The 26,754-nt window shown below is 46.9% G+C and overlaps 1 protein-coding gene across 1 annotated transcript in view; it reads right to left on the bottom strand.

Annotated features, from left to right (window-relative positions):
* cep89 (centrosomal protein 89) overlaps positions 1-26,754 on the bottom strand; it is a 173,174-nt gene that overhangs the window by 94,675 nt on the left and 51,745 nt on the right. The window contains exons 12-13 of the mRNA XM_036981811.1: positions 20,137-20,187; positions 17,824-17,907 (exon numbers count right to left, since the gene is read on the bottom strand). Coding sequence (XP_036837706.1) covers positions 17,824-17,907; positions 20,137-20,187 — 135 coding nt within the window. The remainder of the gene's footprint in view (positions 1-17,823; positions 17,908-20,136; positions 20,188-26,754) is intronic.

Below are 26,754 nucleotides of genomic sequence, written 5' to 3' on the forward strand. Positions count from 1 at the left end.
CTATCAGTTTAGTGTGACATAGCTGAACCTATTTCAACCAGAGCCTGGGTAGACAAGGCCTCGAACAGTTTAGTGGGACATAGCTGAGCCTATTTCAACCAGAGCCAGGGAAGATCAAGCCTCGAACAGTTTAGTGGGACAAAGCTGAGCCTAATTCAACCAGAGCCTGGAAAGACCAGGCCTCGAACAGGTTAGTGTGACATAGCTGAGCCGATATCAACCAGAACCTGGGTAGACCAGGCCTCGAAATGTTTACTGTGACATAGCTGAGCCTATTTCAACCAGAGCCTGGGTAGACCAGGTCTCTCTCTATCAGTTTTGTGTGACATAGCAGAGCCTATTTCAACCAGAGCCTGGTTAGACCAGGCCTGGAACATTTTAGTGGGATAAAGCTGAGCCTATTTCAACCAGAGCCTGGGTAGACCAGGCCTCTCTCTATCAGTTTAGTGTGACATAGCTGAGCCTATTTCAACCAGATCCTGGGTAGACCAGGCCTCTATCAGATTAGTGTGATATAGCTGAGCCTATTTCAACCAGAGCCTGGGTAGACCAGGCCTCGAACAGATTTGTGGAACAAAGCTGAGCCTATTTCAACCAGAGCCTGGGAAGACCAGGCCTGGAACATTTTAGTGGGATAAAGCTGAGCCTATTTCAACCAGAGCCTGGGTAGACCAGGCCTCGACCAGTTTAGTGGGTCAAAGCTGAGCCTATTTCAACCAGAGCCTGGGTAGACCAGGCCTCGAGCAGTTTAGTGGGACATACCTGAGCCGATATCAACCAAAACCTGGGTAGACCAGGCCTCGAAATGTTTACCGTGACATAGCTGAGCCTATTTCAACCAAACCTGGGTAGACCAGGCCTCGAACAGTTTAGTGGGACATAGCTGAGCCTATTTCAACCACACCTGGGTAGACCAGGCCTCAAACAGTTTAGTGGGACATAACTGAGCCGATTTACACCAGAGCATGGGAAGACCAGGCCTCGAACAGTTTTGTGGAACAAAGCTGAGCCTATTTCAACCAGAGCCTGGGTAGACCAGGCCTCGAGCAGTTTAGTGGGACATAGCTGAGCCGATATCAACAAGAACCTGGGTATACCAGGCCTCGAAATGTTTACCGTGACATAGCTGAGCCTATTTCAACCAGAGCCTGGGTAGACCAGGCCTCGAACAGTGTAGTGTGACAAAGCTGACCCTATTTCAACCAGAGCCTGGGTAGACCAGGCCTCCAACAGTTTTGTGTGACATAGCTGAGCCTATTTCAAGCAGACCTGGGTAGACCAGGCCTAGAACAGTTTAGTGGGACAAAGCTGAGCCTATTTCAACCAGAGCCTGGGTAGACCAGGCATCTCTATCAGTTTAGTGTGACATAGCTGAACCTATTTCAACCAGAGCCTGGGTAGACAAGGCCTCAAACAGTTTAGTGGGACATAGCTGAGCCTATTTCAACCAGAGCCAGGGAAGACCAAGCCTCGAACAGTTTAGTGGGACAAAGCTGAGCCTAATTCAACCAGAGCCTGGAAAGACCAGGCCTCGAACAGGTTAGTGTGACATAGCTGAGCCGATATCAACCAGAACCTGGGTAGACCAGGCCTCGAAATGTTTACTGTGACATAGCTGAGCCTATTTCAACCAGAGCCTGGGTAGACCAGGTCTCTCTCTATCAGTTTTGTGTGACATAGCAGAGCCTATTTCAACCAGAGCCTGGTTAGACCAGGCCTGGAACATTTTAGTGGGATAAAGCTGAGCCTATTTCAACCAGAGCCTGGGTAGACCAGGCCTCTCTCTATCAGTTTAGTGTGACATAGCTGAGCCTATTTCAACCAGATCCTGGGTAGACCAGGCCTCGAGTAGTTTAGTGTGACATAGCTGTGCCTATTTCAACCAGACCTGGGTAGACCAGGCCTCGAACAGTTTAGTGTGACATAGCTGAGCCAATTTACACTAGAGCCTGGGTAGACCAGGCCTCGACCAGTTTAGTGGGACAAAGTTGAGCCTATTTCAAACAGTTTCGTGTGACATAGCTGTGCCTATTTCAACCAGAGCCTGGGTAGACCAGGCCTCGAACAGTGTACTGTGACATAGCTGAGCCTATTTCAACCAGAACCTGGGTAGACCAGTCCTCGAACAGTTTAGTGGGACATAGCTGAGCCTATTTCAACCAGAGCCTGGGTAGACCAGGCCTCGAGCAGTTTAGTGTTACAAAGCTGAGCCTATTTCAACCAGAGCCTGGGTAGACCAGGCCTCTCTCTATCAGTTTAGTGTGACATAGCTGAGCCTATTTCAACCAGATCCTGGGTAGATCAGGCCTCGAGTAGTTTAGTGTGACATAGCTGTGCCTATTTCAACCAGACCTGGGTAGACCAGGCCTCGAACAGTTTAGTGTGACATAGCTGAGCCAATTTACACTAGAGCCTGGGTAGACCAGGCCTCGACCAGTTTAGTGGAACAAAGTTGAGGCTATTTCAAACAGTTTCGTGTGACATAGCTGTGCCTATTTCAACCAGAGCCTGGGTAGACCAGGCCTAGAGCAGTTTAGTGTGACATAACTGAGCGGATTTCAACCAGACCTGGGAAGAGCAGGCCTCGAACAGTGTACTGTGACATAGCTGAGCCTATTTCAACCAGAACCTGGGTAGACCAGTCCTCGAACAGTTTAGTGGGACATAGCTGAGCCTATTTCAACCAGAGCCTGGGTAGACCAGGCCTCAAGCAGTTTAGTGTTACAAAGCTGAGCCTAATTCAACCAGAGCCTGGGTAGACCAGGCCTCGAACAGTTTAGTGGGACAAATCTGAGCCTATTTCAACCAGAGCCTGGGTAGACAAGGCATCGAACAGTTTAGTGGGACATAGCTGAGCCTATTTCAACCAGAGCCTGGGTAGACCAGGCCTCGAAATGTTTACTGTGACATAGCTGAGCCTATTTCAACCAGAGCCTGGGGAGACCAGGCCTAGAATAGTTTAGTGGGACAAAGCTGAGCCTTTTTCAACCAGAGCCTGGGTAGGTAGACCAGGCCTCGACCAGTTTAGTGGGACAAAGTTGAGCCTATTTCAAACAGCTTTGTGTGACATAGCTGAGCCTATTTCAACCAGAGCCTGGGTAGACCAGGCCTCCAACAGATTAGTGGGACATAGCTGAGCCTATTTCAACCAGAGCCTGGGTAGACCAGGCCTCGAGTAGTTTAGTGTGACATAGCTGAGCCTATTTCAACCAGGGCCTGGGTAGACCAGGCCTAGAAAAGTTTAGTGGGTCAAAGCTGAGCCTATTTCAACCAGAGCCTAGGTAAACCAGGCCTCTATCAGATTCGTGGGACATAGCTGAGCTTATTTCAACCAGAGCCTGGATAGACCAGGCCTCTCTCTATCAGTTTAGTGTGACATAGCTGAGCCTATTTCAACCAGAGCCTGGGAAGACCAGGCCTCGAACAGTTTAGTGGGATAAAGCTGAGCCGATATCAACCAGAACCTGGGTAGACCAGGCCTCGAAATGTTTACTGTGACATAGCTGAGCCTATTTCAACCAGAGCCTGGGTAGACCAGGTCTCTCTCTATCAGTTTTGTGTGACATAGCTGAGCCTATTTCAACCAGAGCCTGGTTAGACCAGGCCTGGAACATTTTAGTGGGATAAAGCTGAGCCTATTTCAACCAGAGCCTGGGTAGACCAGGCATCGAGTAGTTTAGTGTGACATAGCTGAGCCGATTTCAACCAGAGCCTGGGTAGACCAGGCCTCTCTCTATCAGATTAGTGTGACATAGCTGAGCCTATTTCAACCAGAGCCTGGGTGGACCAGGCCTCGAGTAGTTTAGTGTGACATAGCTGAGCCGATTTCAACCAGAGCCTGGGTAGACCAGGCCTCTCTCTATCAGTTTAGTGTGACATAGCTGAGCCTATTTCAACCAGGGCCTGGGTAGACCAGGCCTAGAAAAGTTTAGTGGGTCAAAGCTGAGCCTATTTCAACCAGAGCCTAGGTAAACCAGGCCTCTATCAGATTCGTGGGACATAGCTGAGCTTATTTCAACCAGAGCCTGGATAGACCAGACTTCTATCTATCAGTTTAGTGTGACATAGCTGAGCCGATTTCAACCAGAGCCTGGGTAGACCAGGCCTCTCTCTATCAGATTAGTGTGACATAGCTGAGCCTACTTCAACCAGAGCCTGTGTAGACCAGGCCTAGAAAAGTTTAGTGGGTCAAAGCTGAGCCTATTTCAACCAGAGCCTGGGTAGACTAGGCCTCGAGTAGTTTAGTGGGACATAGCTGAGCCAATTTCAACCAGAGCCTGGGTAGGTAGACCAGGCCTCGATCAGTTTAGTGGGAAAAAGCTGAGACTATTTCAACCAGACCTGGGTAGACCAGGCCTCGAACAGTTTAGTGGGACATAGCTGAGCCTATTTCAACCAGAGCCTGGGTAGGTAGACCAGGCCTCGATCAGTTTAGTGGGAAAAAGCTGAGACTATTTCAACCAGACCTGGGTAGACCAGGCCTCGAACAGTTTAGTGGGACAAAGCTGAGCCTATTTCAACCAGAGCCTGGGTAGACAAGGCATCGAACAGTTTAGTGGGACATAGCTGAGCCTATTTCAAACAGCTTTGTGTGACATAGCTGTGCCTATTTCAACCAGACCTGGGTAGACCAGGCCTCTATCAGTTTAGTGTGACATAGCTGAGCCTATTTCAACCAGACCTGGGTAGACCAGGCCTCGAACAGTTTAGTGTGACATAGCTGAGCCGATTTCAACCAGAGCCTGGGTAGACCAGGCTTCGAACAGTTTAGTGGGACATAGCTGAGCCGATTTCAACCAGAGCCTGGGTAGACCAGGCTTCGAACAGTTTAGTGGGACATAGCTGAACCGATTTCAACCAGAGCCCGTGTAGACCAGGTCTCTCTCGATCAGTTTAATGTGACATAGCTGAGCCTATTTCAACCAGAGCCTGGGTAGACCAGGCTTCGAACAGTTTAGTGGGACATAGCTGAACCGATTTCAACCAGAGCCTGGGTAGACCAGGCTTCTCTCTATCAGTTTAGTGTGACATAGCTGAACCGATTTCAACCAGAGCCTGGGTAGACCAGGCTTCTCTCTATCAGTTTAGTGTGACATAGCTGAGCCTATTTCAACCAGAGCCTGGGTAGACCAGGCCTCGAACAGTTTAGTGGGACATAGCTGAGCCGATTTCAACCAGAGCCTGGGTAGACCAGGCCTCTCTCTATCAGATTAGTGTGACATAGCTGAGCCTATTTCAACCAGGGCCTGGGTAGACCAGGCCTAGAAAAGTTTAGTGGGTCAAAGCTGAGCCTATTTCAACCAGAGCCTAGATAAACCAGGCCTCGAACAGTTTAGTGGGACATAGCTGAGCCGATTTCAACCAGAGCCTGGGTAGACCAGGCCTCGAACAGTTTAGTGTGACATAGCTGAGCCAATTTCAACCAGAGCCTGGGTAGGTAGACCAGACCTCGATCAGTTTAGTGGGAAAAAGCTGAGACTATTTCAACCAGACCTGGGTAGACCAGGCCTTGAACAGTTTAGTGGGACAAAGCTGAGCCTATTTCAACCAGAGCCTGGGTAGACCAGGCCTCGAATAGTTTAGTGGGACAAAGCTGAGCCTTTTTCAACCAGAGCCTGGGTAGGTAGACCAGGCCTCGACCAGTTTAGTGGGACAAAGTTGAGCCTATTTCAAACAGCTTTGTGTGACATAGCTGTGCCTATTTCAACCAGACCTGGGTAGACCAGGCCTCGAACAGTTTAGTGTGACATAGCTGAGCCGATTTCAACCAGAGCCTGGGTAGACCAGGCCTCTCTCTATCAGTTTAATGTGACATAGCTGAGCCTATTTCAACCAGAGCCTGGGTAGACCAGGCCTTGAGTAGTTTAGTGGGACATAGCTGAGCCAATTTCAACCAGAGCCTGGGTAGGTAGACCAGGCCTCGATCAGTTTAGTGGGAAAAAGCTGAGACTATTTCAACCAGACCTGGGTAGACCAGGCCTCAAACAGTTTAGTGTGACATAGCTGAGCCGATATCAACCAGAGCCTGGGTAGATCAGGCCTCGAACAGTTTAGTGGGACATAGCTGAGCCTATTTCAACCAGAGCCTGGGTAGACCAGGCCTTGAACAGTTTAGTGGGACAAAGCTGAGCCTATTTCAACCAGAGCCTGGGTAGACCAGGCCTCCAACAGTTTAGTGGGACATAGCTGAGCCTATTTAAACCAGAGCCTGGGTAGACAAGGCCTCAAACAGTTTGGTGGGACATAACTGAGCCGATTTCAACCAGAGCCTGGGTAGACCAGGCCTCCAACAGATTAGTGTGACATAGCTGAGCCTATTTCAACCAGAGCCTGGATAGACAAGGCCTTGAACAGTTTAGTGGGACAAAGCTGAGCCTATTTCAACCAGAGCCTGGGTAGACCAGGCCTCCAACAGTTTAGTGGGACATAGCTGAGCCTATTTAAACCAGAGCCTGGGTAGACCAGGCCTCAAACAGTTTGGTGGGACATAACTGAGCCTATTTCAACCAGAGCTTGGGTAGATCAGGCCTCAAACAGTTAAGTGGGACATAGCTGAGCCTATTTCAACCAGAGCCTGGATAGACCAGGCCTCTCTCTATCAGTTTAGTGGGAAAAAGCTGAGACTATTTCAACCAGACCTGGGTAGACCAGGCCTCAAACAGTTTAGTGGGACATAGCTGAGCCGATTTCAACCAGACCTGGGTAGACCAGGCCTCGAGTAGTTTAGTGGGACATAGCTGAGCCGATTTCAACCAGAGCCTGGGTAGACCAGGCCTCGAACAGTTTTGTGGGACATAGCTGAGTCAATTTACAGCAGAGCATGGGTAGACCATTGCCTCGAACAGTTTTGTGGAACAAAGCTGAGCCTATTTCAACCAGAGCCTGGGTAGACCAGGCCTCGAGCAGTTTAGTGGGACATAGCTGAGCCGATATCAACAAGAACCTGGGTAGACCAGGTCTCGAAATGTTTACCGTGACATAGCTGAGCCTATTTCAACCAGACCTGGGTAGACCAGGCCTCGAACAGTGTAGTGTGACAAAGCTGACCCTATTTCAACCAGAGCCTGGGTAGACCAGGCCTCCAACAGTTTTGTGTGACATAGCTGAGCCTATTTCAAGCAGACCTGGGTAGACCAGGCCTAGAACAGTTTAGTGGGACAAAGCTGAGCCTATTTCAACCAGAGCCTGGGTAGACCAGGCCTCTCTCTATCAGTTTAGTGTGACATAGCTGAGCCTATTTCAAGCAGACCTGGGTAGACCAGGCCTCGAACAGTTTAGTGGGACATAGCTGAGCCTATTTCAACCAGAGCCAGGGAAGACCAGGCCTCGAACAGTTTTGTGGGACAAAGCTGAGCCTAATTCAACCAGAGCCTGGAAAGACCAGGCCTCGAACAAGTTAGTGGGACATAGCTGAGCCTATTTCAACCAGAGCCTGGGTAGACCAGGCCTCGAACAGTTTAGTGGGACAAAGCTGAGCCTATTTCAACCAGAGCCTGGGAAGACCAGGCCTCGAACAGTTTAGTGGGACAAAGCTGAGCCTTTTTCAACCAGAGCCTGGGTAGGTAGACCAGTCCTCGACCAGTTTAGTGGGACAAAGTTGAGCCTATTTCAAACAGCTTCGTGTGACATAGCTGTGCCTATTTCAACCAGACCTGGGTAGACCAGGCCTCGAACAGTTTAGTGTGACATAGCTGAGCCAATTTACACCAGAGCCTGGGTAGACCAGGCCTCGACCAGTTTAGTGGGACAAAGTTGAGCCTATTTCAAACAGTTTCGTGTGACATAGCTGTGCCTATTTCAACCAGACCTGGGAAGAGCAGGCCTCGAACAGTTTAGTGTGACATAACTGAGCGGATTTCAACCAGACCTGGGAAGAGCAGGCCTCGAACAGTTTTGTGGAACAAAGCTGAGCCTTTTTCAACCAGAGCCTGGGTAGGTAGACCAGGCCTCGACCAGTTTAGTGGGACAAAGTTGAGCCTATTTCAAACAGCTTTGTGTGACATAGCTGTGCCTATTTCAACCAGACCTGGGTAGAGCAGGCCTCGAACAGTTTAGTGTGACATAACTGAGCCGATTTCAACCAGAGCCTGGGTAGACGAGGCCTCTTTCAGTTTAGTGTGACATAGCTGAGCCTATTTCAACCAGACCTGGGTAGACCAGGCCTGTCTCTATCAGATTAGTGTGATATAGCTGAGCCTATTTCAACCAGAGCCTGGGTAGACCAGGCCTCAAACAGTTTGGTGGGACATAACTGAGCCGATTTCAAACAGAGCCTGGATAGACCAGGCCTCGAACAGTTTAGTGGGATAAAGCTGAGCCTATTTCAACCAGAGCCTGGGAAGACCAGGCCTGGAACATTTTAGTGGGATAAAGCTGAGCCTATTTCAACCAGAGCCTGGGTAGACCAGGCCTCGAACAGTGTAGTGTGACAAAGCTGACTCTATTTCAACCAGAGCCTGGGTAGACCAGGCCTCGACCAGTTTAGTGGGTCAAAGCTGAGCCTATTTCAACCAGAGCCTGGGTAGACCAGGCCTCGAACAGTTTAGTGGGACATACCTGAGCCTATTTCAACCAGACCTGGGTAGACCAGGCCTCGAACAGTCTATCAACCAAAACCTGGGTAGACCAGGCCTTGAAATGTTTACCGTGACATAGCTGAGCCTATTTCAACCAGACCTGGGTAGACCAGGCCTCGAACAGTTTAGTGTGACATAACTGAGCCGATTTCAACCAGAGCCTGGGTAGACGAGGCCTCTTTCAGTTTAGTGTGACATAGCTGAGCCTATTTCAACCAGACCTGGGTAGACCAGGCCTCTCTCTATCAGATTAGTGTGATATAGCTGAGCCTATTTAGACCAGGCCTCAAACAGTTTGGTGGGACATAACTGAGCCGATTTCAAACAGAGCCTGGGTAGACCAGGCCTCGAACAGTGTAGTGAGACAAAGCTGAGCCTATTTCAACCAGAGACTGGATAGACCAGGCCTCAAACAGTTTAGTGGGATAAAGCTGAGCCTATTTCAACCAGAGCCTGGGAAGACCAGACCTGGAACATTTTAGTGGGATAAAGCTGAGCCTATTTCAACCAGAGCCTGGGTAGACCAGGCCTCGAACAGTGTAGTGTGACAAAGCTGACTCTATTTCAACCAGAGCCTGGGTAGACCAGGCCTCGACCAGTTTAGTGGGTCAAAGCTGAGCCTATTTCAACCAGAGCCTGGGTAGACCAGGCCTCGAACAGTTTAGTGGGACATACCTGAGCCTATTTCAACCAGACCTGGGTAGACCAGGCCTCGAACAGTCTATCAACCAAAACCTGGGTAGACCAGGCCTCGAAATGTTTACCGTGACATAGCTGAGCCTATTTCAACCAGACCTGGGTAGACCAGGCCTCGAACAGTTTAGTGGGTCAAAGCTGAGCCTATTTCAACCAGAGCCTGGGTAGACCAGGCCTCGAACAGTGTAGTGTGACAAAGCTGAGCCTATTTCAACCAGAGCCTGGGTAGACCAGGCCTCAAACAGTTTAGTGTGACAAAGCTGAGCCTATTTCAACCAGAGCCTGGGTAGACTAGGCCTCGAGTAGTTTAGTGGGACATAGCTGAGCCAATTTCAACCAGAGCCTGGGTAGGTAGACCAGGCCTCGATCAGTTTAGTGGGAAAAAGCTGAGACTATTTCAACCAGACCTGGGTAGACCAGGCCTCGAACAGTTTAGTGGGACATAGCTGAGCCTATTTCAACCAGAGCCTGGGTAGACCAGGCATCGAACAGTTTAGTGGGACAAAGCTGAGCCTATTTCAACCAGAGCCTGGGTAGACCAGGCCTCCAACAGTTTGGTGGGACATAACTGAGCCGATTTCAACCAGAGCCTGGGTAGACCAGGCCTCCAACAGATTAGTGTGACATAGCTGAGCCTAATTCAACCAGAGCCTGGGTAGGTAGACCAGGCCTCGACCAGTTTAGTGTGACATAGCTGACCCTATTTCAACCAGAGCCTGGGTAGATCAGGCCTCGAACAGTTAAGTGGGACATAGCTGAGCCTATTTCAACCAGAGCCTGGGTAGACCAGGCCTCGAACAGTTTAGTGGGACAAAGCTGAGCCTATTTCAACCAGAGCCTGGGAAGACCAGGCCTAGAACAGTTTAGTGGGACAAAGCTGAGCCTATTTCAACCAGAGCCTGGGTAGACCAGGCCTCTCTCTATCAGTTTAGTGTGACATAGCTGAGCCTATTTCAAGCAGACCTGGGTAGACCAGGCCTCGAACAGTTTAGTGGGACATAGCTGAGCCTATTTCAACCAGAGCCAGGGAAGACCAGGCCTCGAACAGTTTTGTGGGACAAAGCTGAGCCTAATTCAACCAGAGCCTGGAAAGACCAGGCCTCGAACAAGTTAGTGGGACATAGCTGAGCCTATTTCAACCAGAGCCTGGGTAGACCAGGCCTCGAACAGTTTAGTGGGACAAAGCTGAGCCTATTTCAACCAGAGCCTGGGAAGACCAGGCCTCGAACAGTTTAGTGGGACAAAGCTGAGCCTTTTTCAACCAGAGCCTGGGTAGGTAGACCAGTCCTCGACCAGTTTAGTGGGACAAAGTTGAGCCTATTTCAAACAGCTTCGTGTGACATAGCTGTGCCTATTTCAACCAGACCTGGGTAGACCAGGCCTCGAACAGTTTAGTGTGACATAGCTGAGCCAATTTACACCAGAGCCTGGGTAGACCAGGCCTCGACCAGTTTAGTGGGACAAAGTTGAGCCTATTTCAAACACTTTCGTGTGACATAGCTGTGCCTATTTCAACCAGACCTGGGAAGAGCAGGCCTCGAACAGTTTAGTGTGACATAACTGAGCGGATTTCAACCAGACCTGGGAAGAGCAGGCCTCGAACAGTTTTGTGGAACAAAGCTGAGCCTATTTCAACCAGAGCCTGGGAAGACCAGGCCTGGAACATTTTAGTGGGATAAAGCTGAGCCTATTTCAACCAGAGCCTGGGTAGACCAGTCCACGAACAGTTTAGTGGGACATAGCTGAGCCTATTTCAACCAGAGCCTGGGTAGACCAGGCCTCGAGCAGTTTAGTGTTACAAAGCTGAGCCTATTTCAACCAGAGCCTGGGTAGACCAGGCCTCGAATAGTTTAGTGGGACAAAGCTGAGCCTTTTTCAACCAGAGCCTGGGTAGGTAGACCAGGCCTCGACCAGTTTAGTGGGACAAAGTTGTGCCTATTTCAAACAGCTTTGTGTGACATAGCTGTGCCTATTTCAACCAGACCTGGGTAGAGCAGGCCTCGAACAGTTTAGTGTGACATAACTGAGCCGATTTCAACCAGAGCCTGGGTAGACGAGGCCTCTTTCAGTTTAGTGTGACATAGCTGAGCCTATTTCAACCAGACCTGGGTAGACCAGGCCTGTCTCTATCAGATTAGTGTGATATAGCTGAGCCTATTTCAACCAGAGCCTGGGTTAGACCAGGCCTCAAACAGTTTGGTGGGACATAACTGAGCCGATTTCAAACAGAGCCTGGATAGACCAGGCCTCGAACAGTTTAGTGGGATAAAGCTGAGCCTATTTCAACAAGAGCCTGGGAAGACCAGGCCTCGAACAGTGTAGTGAGACAAAGCTGAGCCTATTTCAACCAGAGACTGGATAGACCAGGCCTCAAACAGTTTAGTGGGATAAAGCTGAGCCTATTTCAACCAGAGCCTGGGAAGACCAGGCCTTGAAATGTTTACCGTGACATAGCTGAGCCTATTTCAACCAGACCTGGGTAGACCAGGCCTCGAACAGTTTAGTGTGACAAAGCTGAGCCTATTTCAACCAGAGCCTGGGTAGACTAGGCCTCGAGTAGTTTAGTGGGACATAGCTGAGCCAATTTCAACCAGAGCCTGGGTAGGTAGACCAGGCCTCGATCAGTTTAGTGGGAAAAAGCTGAGACTATTTCAACCAGACCTGGGTAGACCAGGCCTCAAACAGTTTGGTGGGACATAACTGAGCCGATTTCAAACAGAGCCTGGGTAGACCAGGCCTCGAACAGTGTAGTGAGACAAAGCTGAGCCTATTTCAACCAGAGACTGGATAGACCAGGCCTCAAACAGTTTAGTGCGATAAAGCTGAGCCTATTTCAACCAGAGCCTGGGAAGACCAGACCTGGAACATTTTAGTGGGATAAAGCTGAGCCTATTTCAACCAGAGCCTGGGTAGACCAGGCCTCGAACAGTGTAGTGTGACAAAGCTGACTCTATTTCAACCAGAGCCTGGGTAGACCAGGCCTCGACCAGTTTAGTGGGTCAAAGCTGAGCCTATTTCAACCAGAGCCTGGGTAGACCAGGCCTCGAACAGTTTAGTGGGACATACCTGAGCCTATTTCAACCAGACCTGGGTAGACCAGGCCTCGAACAGTCTATCAACCAAAACCTGGGTAGACCAGGCCTCGAAATGTTTACCGTGACATAGCTGAGCCTATTTCAACCAGACCTGGGTAGACCAGGCCTCGAACAGTTTAGTGGGTCAAAGCTGAGCCTATTTCAACCAGAGCCTGGGTAGACCAGGCCTCGAACAGTGTAGTGTGACAAAGCTGAGCCTATTTCAACCAGAGCCTGGGTAGACCAGGCCTAGAACAGTTTAGTGTGACAAAGCTGAGCCTATTTCAACCAGAGCCTGGGTAGACTAGGCCTCGAGTAGTTTAGTGGGACATAGCTGAGCCAATTTCAACCAGAGCCTGGGTAGGTAGACCAGGCCTCGATCAGTTTAGTGGGAAAAAGCGGAGACTATTTCAACCAGACCTGGGTAGACCAGGCCTCAAACAGTTTAGTGTGACATAGCTGAGCCGATATCAATCAGAGCCTGGGTAGATCAGGCCTCGAACAGTTTAGTGGGACATAGCTGAGCCTATTTCAACCAGAGCCTGGGTAGACCAGGCATCGAACAGTTTAGTGGGACAAAGCTGAGCCTATTTCAACCAGAGCCTGGGTAGACCAGGCCTCCAACAGTTTAGTGGGACATAGCTGAGCCTATTTAAACCAGAGCCTGGGTAGACCAGGCCTCAAACAGTTTGGTGGGACATACCTGAGCCGATTTCAACCAGAGCCTGGGTAGACCAGGCCTCCAACAGATTAGTGTGACATAGCTGAGCCTAATTCAACAAGAGCCTGGGTAGGTAGACCAGGCCTCGACCAGTTTAGTGTGACATAGCTGACCCTATTTCAACCAGAGCCTGGGTAGATCAGGCCTCGAACAGTTAAGTGGGACATAGCTGAGCCTATTTCAACCAGAGCCTGGGTAGACCAGGCCTCGAACAGTTTAGTGGGACAAAGCTGAGCCTATTTCAACCAGAGCCTGGGAAGACCTGGCCTAGAACAGTTTAGTGGGACAAAGCTGAGCCTATTTCAACCAGAGCCTGGGTAGACCAGGCCTCTCTCTATCAGTTTAGTGTGACATAGCTGAGCCTATTTCAAGCAGACCTGGGTAGACCAGGCCTCGAACAGTTTAGTGGGACATAGCTGAGCCTATTTCAACCAGAGCCAGGGAAGACCAGGCCTCGAACAGTTTTGTGGGACAAAGCTGAGCCTAATTCAACCAGAGCCTGGAAAGACCAGGCCTCGAACAAGTTAGTGGGACATAGCTGAGCCTATTTCAACCAGAGCCTGGGTAGACCAGGCCTCAAACAGTTTAGTGGGACAAAGCTGAGCCTATTTCAACCAGAGCCTGGGAAGACCAGGCCTCGAACAGTTTAGTGGGACAAAGCTGAGCCTTTTTCAACCAGAGCCTGGGTAGGTAGACCAGTCCTCGACCAGTTTAGTGGGACAAAGTTGAGCCTATTTCAAACAGCTTCGTGTGACATAGCTGTGCCTATTTCAACCAGACCTGGGTAGACCAGGCCTCGAACAGTTTAGTGTGACATAGCTGAGCCAATTTACACCAGAGCCTGGGTAGACCAGGCCTCGACCAGTTTAGTGGGACAAAGTTGAGCCTATTTCAAACAGTTTCGTGTGACATAGCTGTGCCTATTTCAACCAGACCTGGGAAGAGCAGGCCTCGAACAGTTTAGTGTGACATAACTGAGCGGATTTCAACCAGACCTGGGAAGAGCAGGCCTCGAACAGTTTTGTGGAACAAAGCTGAGCCTATTTCAACCAGAGCCTGGGAAGACCAGGCCTGGAACATTTTAGTGGGATAAAGCTGAGCCTATTTCAACCAGAGCCTGGGTGGACCAGTCCTCGAACAGTTTAGTGGGACATAGCTGAGCCTATTTCAACCAGAGCCTGGGTAGACCAGGCCTCGAGCAGTTTAGTGTTACAAAGCTGAGCCTATTTCAACCAGAGCCTGGGTAGACCAGGCCTCGAATAGATTAGTGGGACAAAGCTGAGCCTTTTTCAACCAGAGCCTGGGTAGGTAGACCAGGCCTTGACCAGTTTAGTGGGACAAAGTTGTGCCTATTTCAAACAGCTTTGTGTGACATAGCTGTGCCTATTTCAACCGGACCTGGGTAGAGCAGGCCTCGAACAGTTTAGTGTGACATAACTGAGCCGATTTCAACCAGAGCCTGGGTAGACGAGGCCTCTTTCAGTTTAGTGTGACATAGCTGAGCCTATTTCAACCAGACCTGGGTAGACCAGGCCTGTCTCTATCAGATTATTGTGATATAGCTGAGCCTATTTCAACCAGAGCCTGGGTAGACCAGGCCTCAAACAGTTTGGTGGGACATAACTGAGCCGATTTCAAACAGAGCCTGGATAGACCAGGCCTCGAACAGTTTAGTGGGATAAAGCTGAGCCTATTTCAACCAGAGCCTGGGAAGACCAGGCCTCGAACAGTGTAGTGAGACAAAGCTGAGCCTATTTCAACCAGAGACTGGATAGACCAGGCCTCGAACAGTTTAGTGGGATAAAGCTGAGCCTATTTCAACCAGAGCCTGGGAAGACCAGGCCTGGAACATTTTAGTGGGATAAAGCTGAGCCTATTTCAACCAGAGCCTGGGTAGACCAGGCCTCGAGCAGTTTAGTGGGACATAGCTGAGCCGATTTCAACCAGAGCCTGGGGAGACCAGGCTTCGAACAGTTTAGTGGGAGAAAGTTGAGCAGATTTAAACCAGAGCCTGGGTAGACCAGGCCTCGATCAGTTTAGTGGGACAAAGCTGAGACTATTTCAACCAGAGCCTGGGTAAACCAGGCCTCCAACAGTTTCATGTGACATAGCTGAGCCTATTTCAACCAGACCTGGGTAGACAAGGCCTCAAACAGTTTAGTGGGAGAAAGCTGAGACTATTTTACCCAGAGCCTGGGAAGACCAGGCCTCGAACAGTTTAGTGGGACAAAGCTGAGCCTATTTCAACCAGGCCTCGAACAGTTTAGTGGGACATAGCTGAGCCTATTTCAACCAGAGCCTGGATAGACCAGGCCGCTCTCTATCAGTTTAGTGTGACATAGCTGAGCCTATTTCAAACAGAGCCTGGGAAGACAAGGCCTCGAACAGTTTAGTGGGACAAAGCTGAGCCTATTTCAACCAGAGCCTGGGTAGACAAGGCCTCGAACAGTTTAGTGGGACAAAGCTGAGCCTATTTCAACCAGGCCTCGAACAGTTTAGTGGGACATAGTTGAGCCTATTTCAACCAGAGCCTGGATAGACCAGGCCCCTCTCTATCAGTTTCGTGTGACATAGCTGAGCCTATTTCAACCAGACCTGGGTAGACCAGGCCACGAACAGTTTAGTGGGACAACGCTGAGCCTATTTCAACCAGAGCCTGGGTAGACCAGGCCTCGAGCAGTTTAGTGGGACATAGCTGAGCCGATATCAACCAGAACCTGGGTAGACCAGGCCTAAAAATGTTTACTGTGACATAGCTGAGCCTATTTCAACCAGAGCCTGGGTAGACCAGGCCTCAAACAGTTTAGTGGGACAACGCTGAGGATATTTTACACTGAGCCTGGGAAGACCAGGCCTCAAACATTTTAGTGGGACAAAGCTGAGCCTATTTTAACCAGAGCCTGGGTAGACCAGGCCTCGAACAATTTAGTGGGACATAGCTGCGGCTATTTCAACCAGAGCCTCGGTAGACCAGGCCTCGAACAGTTTAGTGGGAGAAAGCTGAGCCTATTTCAACCAGAGCCTGGGTAGACCAGGCCTTGAACAGTTTAGTGGGACAAAGCTGAGCCGATTTCAACCAGAGCCTGGGTAGACCAGGCCTTGAACAGTCTAGAAGGATATTGCTGTGCCGATTACAACCAGAGCCTGGGTAGACCAGGCCTCGAGCAGTTTAGTGGGACATAGCTGAGCCGATATCAACCAGAACCTGGGTAGACCAGGCCTCGAAAAGTTTAGTGGGACAAAGCTGAGCCGATTTCAACCAGAGCCTGGGTAGACCAGGCCTCGAACAGTTTAGTGTGACATAGCTGAGCCTATTTCAAACAGAGCCTGGGAAGACCAGGCCTCGAACAGTTTAGTGGGACAAAGCTGAGCCTATTTCAACCAGAGCCTGGGTAGACAAGGTCTCAAACAGTTTAGTGGGACATAGCTGAGCCTATTTCAACCAGAACCTGGATAGACCACGCCTCTCTCTATCAGTTTAGTGTGACATAGCTGAGCCGATTTCAACCAGAGCCTGGGTAGACCAGGCCTCGAGTAGTTTAGTGGGACATAGCTGAGCCGATTTCAACCAGAGCCTGGGTAGACCAGGCCTCGACCAGTTTAGTGGGAAAAAGCTGAGACTATTTCAACCAGACCTGGGTAGACCAGGCCTCAAACAGTTTTGTGGGACAAAGCTGAGCCGATATCAACTAGAGCCTGGGTAGACTAGGCCTCGAACAGTTTAGGCGGACATAGCTGAGCCGATATCAACTAGAGCCTGGGTAGACCCTGCCTCGAACAGTTTACTGTGACATAGCTGAGCCTATTTCAACCAGAGCCTGGGTAGACCAGGCCTCCAACAGATTAGTGTGACATAGCTGAGCCTATTTCAACCAGAGCCTGGGTAGACCAGGCCTCGACCAGTTTAGTGGGACATAGCTGAGCCTATTTCAACCAGAGCCTCGATAGACCAGGCCTCTCTCTATCAGTTTAGTGTGACATAGCTGAGCCGATTTCAACCAGAGCCTGGGTAGACCAGGCCTCGAACAGTTTACTGTGACATATCTGAGCCTTTTTAAACCAGAGCCTGAGTAGACCAGGCCTCAAACAGTTTAGTGGGACATAGCTGAGCCTATTTCAACCAGAGCCTGGGAAGACCAGGCCTCAAACAGTTTAGTGGGACATAGCTGAGCCTATTTCAACCAGAGCCTGGGTAGACCAGGCCTCCAACAGTTTAGTGTGACAAAGCTGAGCCTATTTCAACCAGAGCCTGGGTAGACCAGGCCTCTCTCTATCAGTTTAGTGTGACATAGTTGAGCCGATTTTACCCAGAGCCTGGGTAGACCAGGCCTCGAACAGGTTAGTGGGACAAAGCTGAGCCTATTTTACCCAGAGCCTGGGTAGACCAGGCCTCGAACAGTTTAGTGGGACAAAGCTGAGCCTATTTTACCCAGAGCCTGGGAAGACCAGGCCTCTATCAGTTTAGTGCGACATAGCTGAGCCTATTTCAACCAGAGCCTGGGTAGACCAGGCCTCTCTCTATGTCCTTAAATCACCTTCATTGGATGTTTTCACCCCACACTTTAATATACTGGCTGAGCATGATGCATTTTCAATGGCTCCTAATAACTCTCTCGTGTTTCTCTTTTAAATAGACCATAACACATTTAAAAAGCATAAAGATATTAAACAAGAGAATAACAGGGTGACACTAATACAAAACACGCAAAGAAACGCACACACACACACACACACACACACACACACACACTCTTACCTCCGAGGCCTGCAGGAGAGCATCTTTCTCAGTGAGCCGGTCTTCATAAGACAACAACAATGGAGATAAATACTTCATGTCCAGCTGGAAGACAGAAAGGATGAAAACAGACGTTAGAGTTTAGACACCCAGCGCTGGTTTCCAGGACACAGATTCAGCCTCATCCTGGACTGGAAACTCAATGGAGAATCTCAATCTGTGTCCGGGAACCCCCGTCCATAAAACTTTACTCAAACATTTTCAGAAATCCTAACAACGCAAAGCTAATTACTAAAGACTGCCAGAGGATCTCACAGGGAACATGAAATAGATATATAGAGATGAGAAACAGAGAGAGAGAGAACACCCACTGTAGTGAGTACATCAGATATCAGGGGAGGAGAGAGAGAACACCCACTATAGTGAGTACATCAGATATCAGGGGAGGAGAGAGGAGAGAGAGAGAGAGAGAGAGAACACCCACTGTAGTGAGTACATCAGATATCAGGGGAGGAGAGAGACAGAGAGAACACCCACTGTAGTGAGTACATCAGATATCAGGGGAGGAGAGAGAGAACACCCACTGTACTGAGTACATCAGATATCAGGGGAGGAGAGAGGAGAGAGAGAACACCCACTGTAGTGAGTACATCAGATATCAGGGGAGGAGAGATAGAACACCCACTATAGTGAGTACATCAGATATCAGGGGAGGAGAGATAGAGAGAACAACCACTGTACTCAGTACATCGGATATCAGGGGAGGAGAGAGAGAACACCCACTGTAGTGAGTACATCAGATATCAGGGGAGGAGAGAGAGAACACCCACTGTACTGAGTACATCAGATATCAGGGGAGGAGAGAGAGAAGGAAGAAGAGGGGAGGAGAGAGGAGAAGAGAGGAGGGGAGGAGAGAGGATAAGAGGGGAGGGGACGAGAGGGGCGAAGAGGAGAGAGGAGAAGAGAGTCCCTGGCTTTGCTAATGTGACAGTTCTGACATCAGTGAAGAACAAACAACAGTTTAGGATATTAGAATTGCTGAGGATTGCTAAGGAACACTAAGGAACGCTAAGGGCTCAGACATACCAATAGTGTTTTCTGGCCGATAGTACTCAGTACCTTTGAACGTAATTTTCGAACCAAGGGCGCACCGATTATACATGTAGAGTCGCGTGAAAAATGTTGGCAGTCAGTTGTCTACAGTGAAAACACAGCGCTCTGAAATGATCGGCAGACAAACGCTAGATCCACATTCAGGGCGAAAAGTGTGAGACTTAAAAGATTATATTCTTGTTAATCTAAATGCACTGTCTGATTTACAATAGGCTTGGGTAGACCAAGGATTGCTAAGGATAGCAATCGGTTCGCAAATTACGTTCAGAGGTGCTAAGTACTCTCGGCCAGCAAACGCTATTGGTGTGTCTGAGCCCTAAGGATCGCTAAGGATTGCCAGGGATAGCTAAGGATCGCCGGGGATAGCTAAGGATCGCCGGGGATAGCTAAGGATCGTCAGGGATAGCTAAGGATCGCCGGGGATAGCTAAGGATCGCCAGGGATAGCTAAGGATCGCCTGGGATAGCTAAGGATCGCCGGGGATAGCTAAGGATCGCCGGGGATAGCTAAGGATCGCCAGGTATAGCTAAGGATCGCCAGGGATAGCTAAGGATCACCAGGGATAGCTAAGGATCACCAGGGATAGCTAAGGATCAACAGGGATAGTTAAGGATCAACAGGGATAGCTAAGGATCGCCAGGGAAAGCTAAGGATCGCCAGGGATAGCTAAGGATCGCCAGGGACAGCTAAGGATCACCAGGGATAGATAAGGATCAACAGGGATAGTTAAGGATTAACAGGGATAGCTAAGGATCGCCAGGGAAAGCTAAGGATCGCCAGGGATAGCTAAGGATCGCCAGGGACAGCTAAGGATCGCTGAGGGTAGCTAAGGATCAACAGGGATAGTTAAGGATTAACAGGGATAGCTAAGGATCGCCAGGGAAAGCTAAGGATCGCCAGGGATAGCTAAGGATCGCCAGGGACAGCTAAGGATCGCTGAGGGTAGCTAAGGATCGCCAGGGATAGCTAAGGATCGCTGAGGGTAGCTAAGGATCGCCGGGGATAGCTAAGGATCGCTGAGGGTAGCTAAGGATCGCCAGGGATAGCTAAGGATCGCTGAGGGTAGCTAAGGATCGCCGGGGACAGCTAAGGATCGCCAGGGATAGCTAAGGATCGCTGAGGGTAGCTAAGGATAGGGCTCATAATTCACTGGTATACATAGCAGAAGACAATGCCACTGTTTCTAGAGGAGGAATCCATGAGAATGTCTGAGTGACTGACCAGCCAGGGAGGAGCAGATCCTTTAAGTGGCAGGCCATGGGTCCTGGAGCTCTGAAAGACATGGAGAGAAAATATTACTACAGTACATCTACACATCCAGAACCACATTACTACAGTAAATCTATACATCCAGAACCACATTACTACAGTACATCTATACATCCAGAACCACGTTACTACAGAACACCTATACATCCAGAACCACATTACTACAGTACATATATACATCCAGAACCACATTACTACAGTACATCTATACATCCAGAACCACATTACTACAGTACATCTATACATCCAGAACCACAACACTACAGTAACTAGGGTACATTAATACATCCAGAACCACATTACTACAGTAACTACAGTACATCAATACATCCAGAACCACAACACTACAGTAACTAGGGTACATCTATACATCCAGAACCACAACACTACAGTAACTAGGGTACATCGATACATCCAGAACCACATTACTACAGAACATCTATACATCCAGAACCACAACACTACAGTAACTAGGGTACATCAATACACCCAGAACCACAACACTACAGTAACTAGGGTACATCAATACATCCAGAACCACAACACTACAGTAACTAGGGTACATCTATACATCCAGAACCACAACACTACAGTAACTAGGGTACATCGATACATCCAGAACCACATTACTACAGAACATCTATACATCCAGAACCACAACACTACAGTAACTAGGGTACATCTATACATCCAGAACCACATTACTACAGAACATCAATACATCCAGAACCACAACACTACAGTAACTAGGGTACATCAATACATCCAGAACCACAACACTACAGTAACTAGGGTACATCAATACATCCAGAACCACAACACTACAGTAACTAGGGTACATCAATACATCCAGAACCACATTACTACAGTAACTACAGTACATCAATACATCCAGAACCACAACACTACAGTAACTAGGGTACATCAATACATCCAGAACCACAACACTACAGTACATCAATACATCCAGAACCACAACACTACAGTAACTACAGTACATCAATACATCCAGAACCACAACACTACAGTAACTAGGGTACATCAATACATCCAGAACCACAACACTACAGTAACTACAGTACATCAATACATCCAGAACCACAACACTACAGTAACTAGGGTACATCAATACATCCAGAACCACAACACTACAGTAACTAGGGTACATCAATACATCCAGAACCACAACACTACAGTAACTACAGTACATCAATACATCCAGAACCACAACACTACAGTAACTACAGTACATCAATACATCCAGAACCACAACACTACAGTAACTACAGTACATCGATACATCCAGAACCACAACACTACAGTAACTAGGGTACATCTATACATCCAGAACCACAACACTACAGTAACTACAGTACATCAATACATCCAGAACCACAACACTACAGTAACTAGGGTACATCGATACATCCAGAACCACATTACTACAGAACATCTATACATCCAGAACCACAACACTACAGTAACTACAGTACATCAATACATCCAGAACCACAACACTACAGTAACTACAGTACATCTATACATCCAGAACCACATTACTACAGTAACTAGGGTACATCAATACATCCAGAACCACAACACTACAGTAACTACAGTACATCTATACATCCAGAACCACATTACTACAGTAACTACAGTACATCAATACATCCAGAACCACATTACTACAGTAACTACAGTACATCAATACATCCAGAACCACAACACTACAGTAACTAGGGTACATCAATACATCCAGAACCACAACACTACAGTAACTACAGTACATCTATACATCCAGAACCACAACACTACAGTAACTACAGTACATCAATACATCCAGAACCACAACACTACAGTAACTAGGGTACATCAATACATCCAGAACCACAACACTACAGTAACTAGGGTACATCAATACATCCAGAACCACAACACTACAGTAACTACAGTACATCAATACATCCAGAACCACAACACTACAGTAACTACAGTACATCAATACATCCAGAACCACAACACTACAGTAACTAGGGTACATCTATACATCCAGAACCACATTACTACAGTAACTACAGTACATCAATACATCCAGAACCACATTACTACAGTAACTAGGGTACATCTATACATCCAGAACCACAACACTACAGTAACTACAGTACATCTATACATCCAGAACCACAACACTACAGTAACTACAGTACATCAATACATCCAGAACCACAACACTACAGTAACTACAGTACATCAATACATCCAGAACCACATTACTACAGTAACTAGGGTACATCAATACATCCAGAACCACAACACTACAGTAACTACAGTACATCAATACATCCAGAACCACATTACTACAGTAACTAGGGTACATCAATACATCCAGAACCACATTACTACAGTAACTAGGGTACATCAATACATCCAGAACCACAACACTACAGTTACTACAGTACATCAATACATCCAGAACCACATTACTACAGTAACTACAGTACATATATACATCCAGAACCACATTACTACAGTACATCAATACATCCAGAACCACATTACTACAGTAACTACAGTACATATATACATCCAGAACCACAACACTACAGTAACTAGGGTACATCAATACATCCAGAACCACAACACTACAGTAACTACAGTACATCAATACATCCAGAACCACATTACTACAGAACATCAATACATCCAGAACCACATTACTACAGTAACTAGGGTACATCAATACATCCAGAACCACAACACTACAGTAACTACAGTACATCAATACATCCAGAACCACATTACTACAGTAACTACAGTACATCAATACATCCAGAACCACAACACTACAGTAACTACAGTACATCAATACATCCAGAACCACATTACTACAGTAACTACAGTACATATATACATCCAGAACCACAACACTACAGTACATCAATACATCCAGAACCACAACACTACAGTAACTACAGTACATCAATACATCCAGAACCACATTACTACAGTAACTAGGGTACATCAATACATCCAGAACCACAACACTACAGTAACTACAGTACATCAATACATCCAGAACCACATTACTACAGTAACTAGGGTACATCAATACATCCAGAACCACAACACTACAGTAACTACAGTACATCTATACATCCAGAACCACAACACTACAGTAACTACAGTACATCTATACATCCAGAACCACAACACTACAGTAACTAGGGTACATCTATACATCCAGAACCACAACACTACAGTACATCTATACATCCAGAACCACAACACTACAGTAACTAGGGTACATCAATACATCCAGAACCACAACACTACAGTAACTACAGTACATCAATACATCCAGAACCACAACACTACAGTAACTAGGGTACATCTATACATCCAGAACCACATTACTACAGTAACTACAGTACATCAATACATCCAGAACCACATTACTACAGTAACTAGGGTACATCAATACATCCAGAACCACAACACTACAGTAACTACAGTACATCTATACATCCAGAACCACATTACTACAGTAACTAGGGTACATCTATACATCCAGAACCACAACACTACAGTACATCTATACATCCAGAACCACAACACTACAGTAACTACAGAACATCTATACATCCAGAACCACAACACTACAGTAACTACAGAACATCTATACATCCAGAACCACATCACTACAGTAACTACAGTACATCAATACATCCAGAACCACATTACTACAGTAACTACAGAACATCTATACATCCAGAACCACAACACTACAGTAACTACAGAACATCTATACATCCAGAACCACAACACTACAGTAACTACAGAACATCTATACATCCAGAACCACAACACTACAGTAACTACAGAACATCTATACATCCAGAACCACAACACTACAGTAACTACAGTACATCAATACATCCAGAACCACAACACTACAGTAACTACAGTACATCAATACATCCAGAACCACAACACTACAGTAACTACAGTACATCAATACATCCAGAACCACAACACTACAGTAACTACAGTACATCAATACATCCAGAACCACAACACTACAGTAACTACAGTACATCAATACATCCAGAACCACAACACTACAGTAACTACAGTACATCAATACATCCAGAACCACAACACTACAGTAACTAGGGTACATCAATACATCCAGAACCACAACACTACAGTAACTAGGGTACATCAATACATCCAGAACCACAACACTACAGTAACTACAGTACATCAATACATCCAGAACCACAACACTACAGTAACTACAGTACATCTATACATCCAGAACCACAACACTACAGTAACTACAGTACATCAATACATCCAGAACCACATTACTACAGAACATCAATACATCCAGAACCACAACACTACAGTAACTAGGGTACATCTATACATCCAGAACCACAACACTACAGTAACTACAGTACATCAATACATCCAGAACCACATTACTACAGTACATCAATACATCCAGAACCACAACACTACAGTAACTACAGTACATCAATACATCCAGAACCACATTACTACAGTACATCAATACATCCAGAACCACAACACTACAGTAACTACAGTACATCAATACATCCAGAACCACAACACTACAGTAACTACAGTACATCAATACATCCAGAACCACAACACTACAGTAACTACAGTACATCTATACATCCAGAACCACATTACTACAGTACATCAATAAATCCAGAACCACATTACTACAGTAACTAGGGTACATCAATACATCCAGAACCACATTACTACAGTACATCTATACATCCAGAACCACATTACTACAGTACATCAATACATCCAGAACCACAACACTACAGTAACTACAGTACATCAATACATCCAGAACCACATCACTACAGTAACTAGGGTACATTAATACATCCAGAACCACATTACTACAGTAACTACAGAACATCAATACATCCAGAACCACATTACTACAGTAACTACAGTACATCTATACATCCAGAACCACAACACTACAGTAACTACAGTACATCAATACATCCAGAACCACAACACTACAGTAACTACAGTACATCAATACATCCAGAACCACAACACTACAGTAACTACAGTACATCTATACATCCAGAACCACATTACTACAGTACATCTATACATCCAGGACCACATTACTACAGTACATCAATACATCCAGAACCACAACACTACAGTAACTACAGTACATCAATACATCCAGAACCACATTACTACAGTAACTAGGGTACATCAATACATCCAGAACCACATTACTACAGTAACTAGGGTACATCAATACATCCAGAACCACAACACTACAGTAACTACAGTACATCAATACATCCAGAACCACATTACTACAGTAACTACAGTACATCAATACATCCAGAACCACATTACTACAGTAACTAGGGTACATCAATACATCCAGAACCACATTACTACAGTAACTAGGGTACATCAATACATCCAGAACCACAACACTACAGTAACTACAGTACATCAATACATCCAGAACCACATTACTACAGTAACTAGGGTACATCAATACATCCAGAACCACAACACTACAGTAACTACAGTACATCTATACATCCAGAACCACAACACTACAGTAACTAGGGTACATCAATACATCCAGAACCACAACACTACAGTAACTACAGAACATCTATACATCCAGAACCACATTACTACAGTAACTAGGGTACATCAATACATCCAGAACCACAACACTACAGTAACTACAGTACATCAATACATCCAGAACCACAACACTACAGTAACTAGGGTACATCAATACATCCAGAACCACAACACTACAGTAACTACAGAACATCTATACATCCAGAACCACATTACTACAGTAACTACAGTACATCAATACATCCAGAACCACAACACTACAGTAACTAGGGTACATCAATACATCCAGAACCACAACACTACAGTAACTACAGTACATCAATACATCCAGAACCACAACACTACAGTAACTAGGATACATCAATACATCCAGAACCACAACACTACAGTAACTAGGGTACATCAATACATCCAGAACCACATAGTTAGGGTAGTTATAGTTAGGGTAGTTATAGTTACCTCTTCTTTGCCCAGGGCTGTCTGGTAGTTATAGTTAGGGTAGTTATAGTTATAGTTCGGGTAGGTATAGTTTGGGTAGGTACAGTATAGTTATAGTTATAGTTAGGGTAGGTATAGTTATAGTTAGGGTAGGTATAGTTATAGTTAGGGTAGGTATAGTTAGGGTAGTTATAATTAGGTTAGGTATAGTTATAGTTAGGGTAGGTATAGTTATAGTTAGGGTAGTTATAGTTATAGTTAGGGTAGTTATAGTTAGGGTAGGTATAGTTAGGGTAGTTATAGTTATAGTTAGGGTAGGTATAGTTAGGGTAGTTATAGTTAGGGTAGGTATAGTTAGGGTAGTTATAATTAGGGTAGGTATAGTTATAGTTAGGGTAGGTATAGTTATAGTTAGGGTAGTTATAGTTATAGTTAGGGTAGTTATAGTTAGGG

Source organism: Oncorhynchus mykiss, chromosome 6 (genome assembly GCF_013265735.2).
Source record: "Oncorhynchus mykiss isolate Arlee chromosome 6, USDA_OmykA_1.1, whole genome shotgun sequence".
Taxonomy (NCBI): Eukaryota; Metazoa; Chordata; class Actinopteri; order Salmoniformes; family Salmonidae; genus Oncorhynchus; species Oncorhynchus mykiss.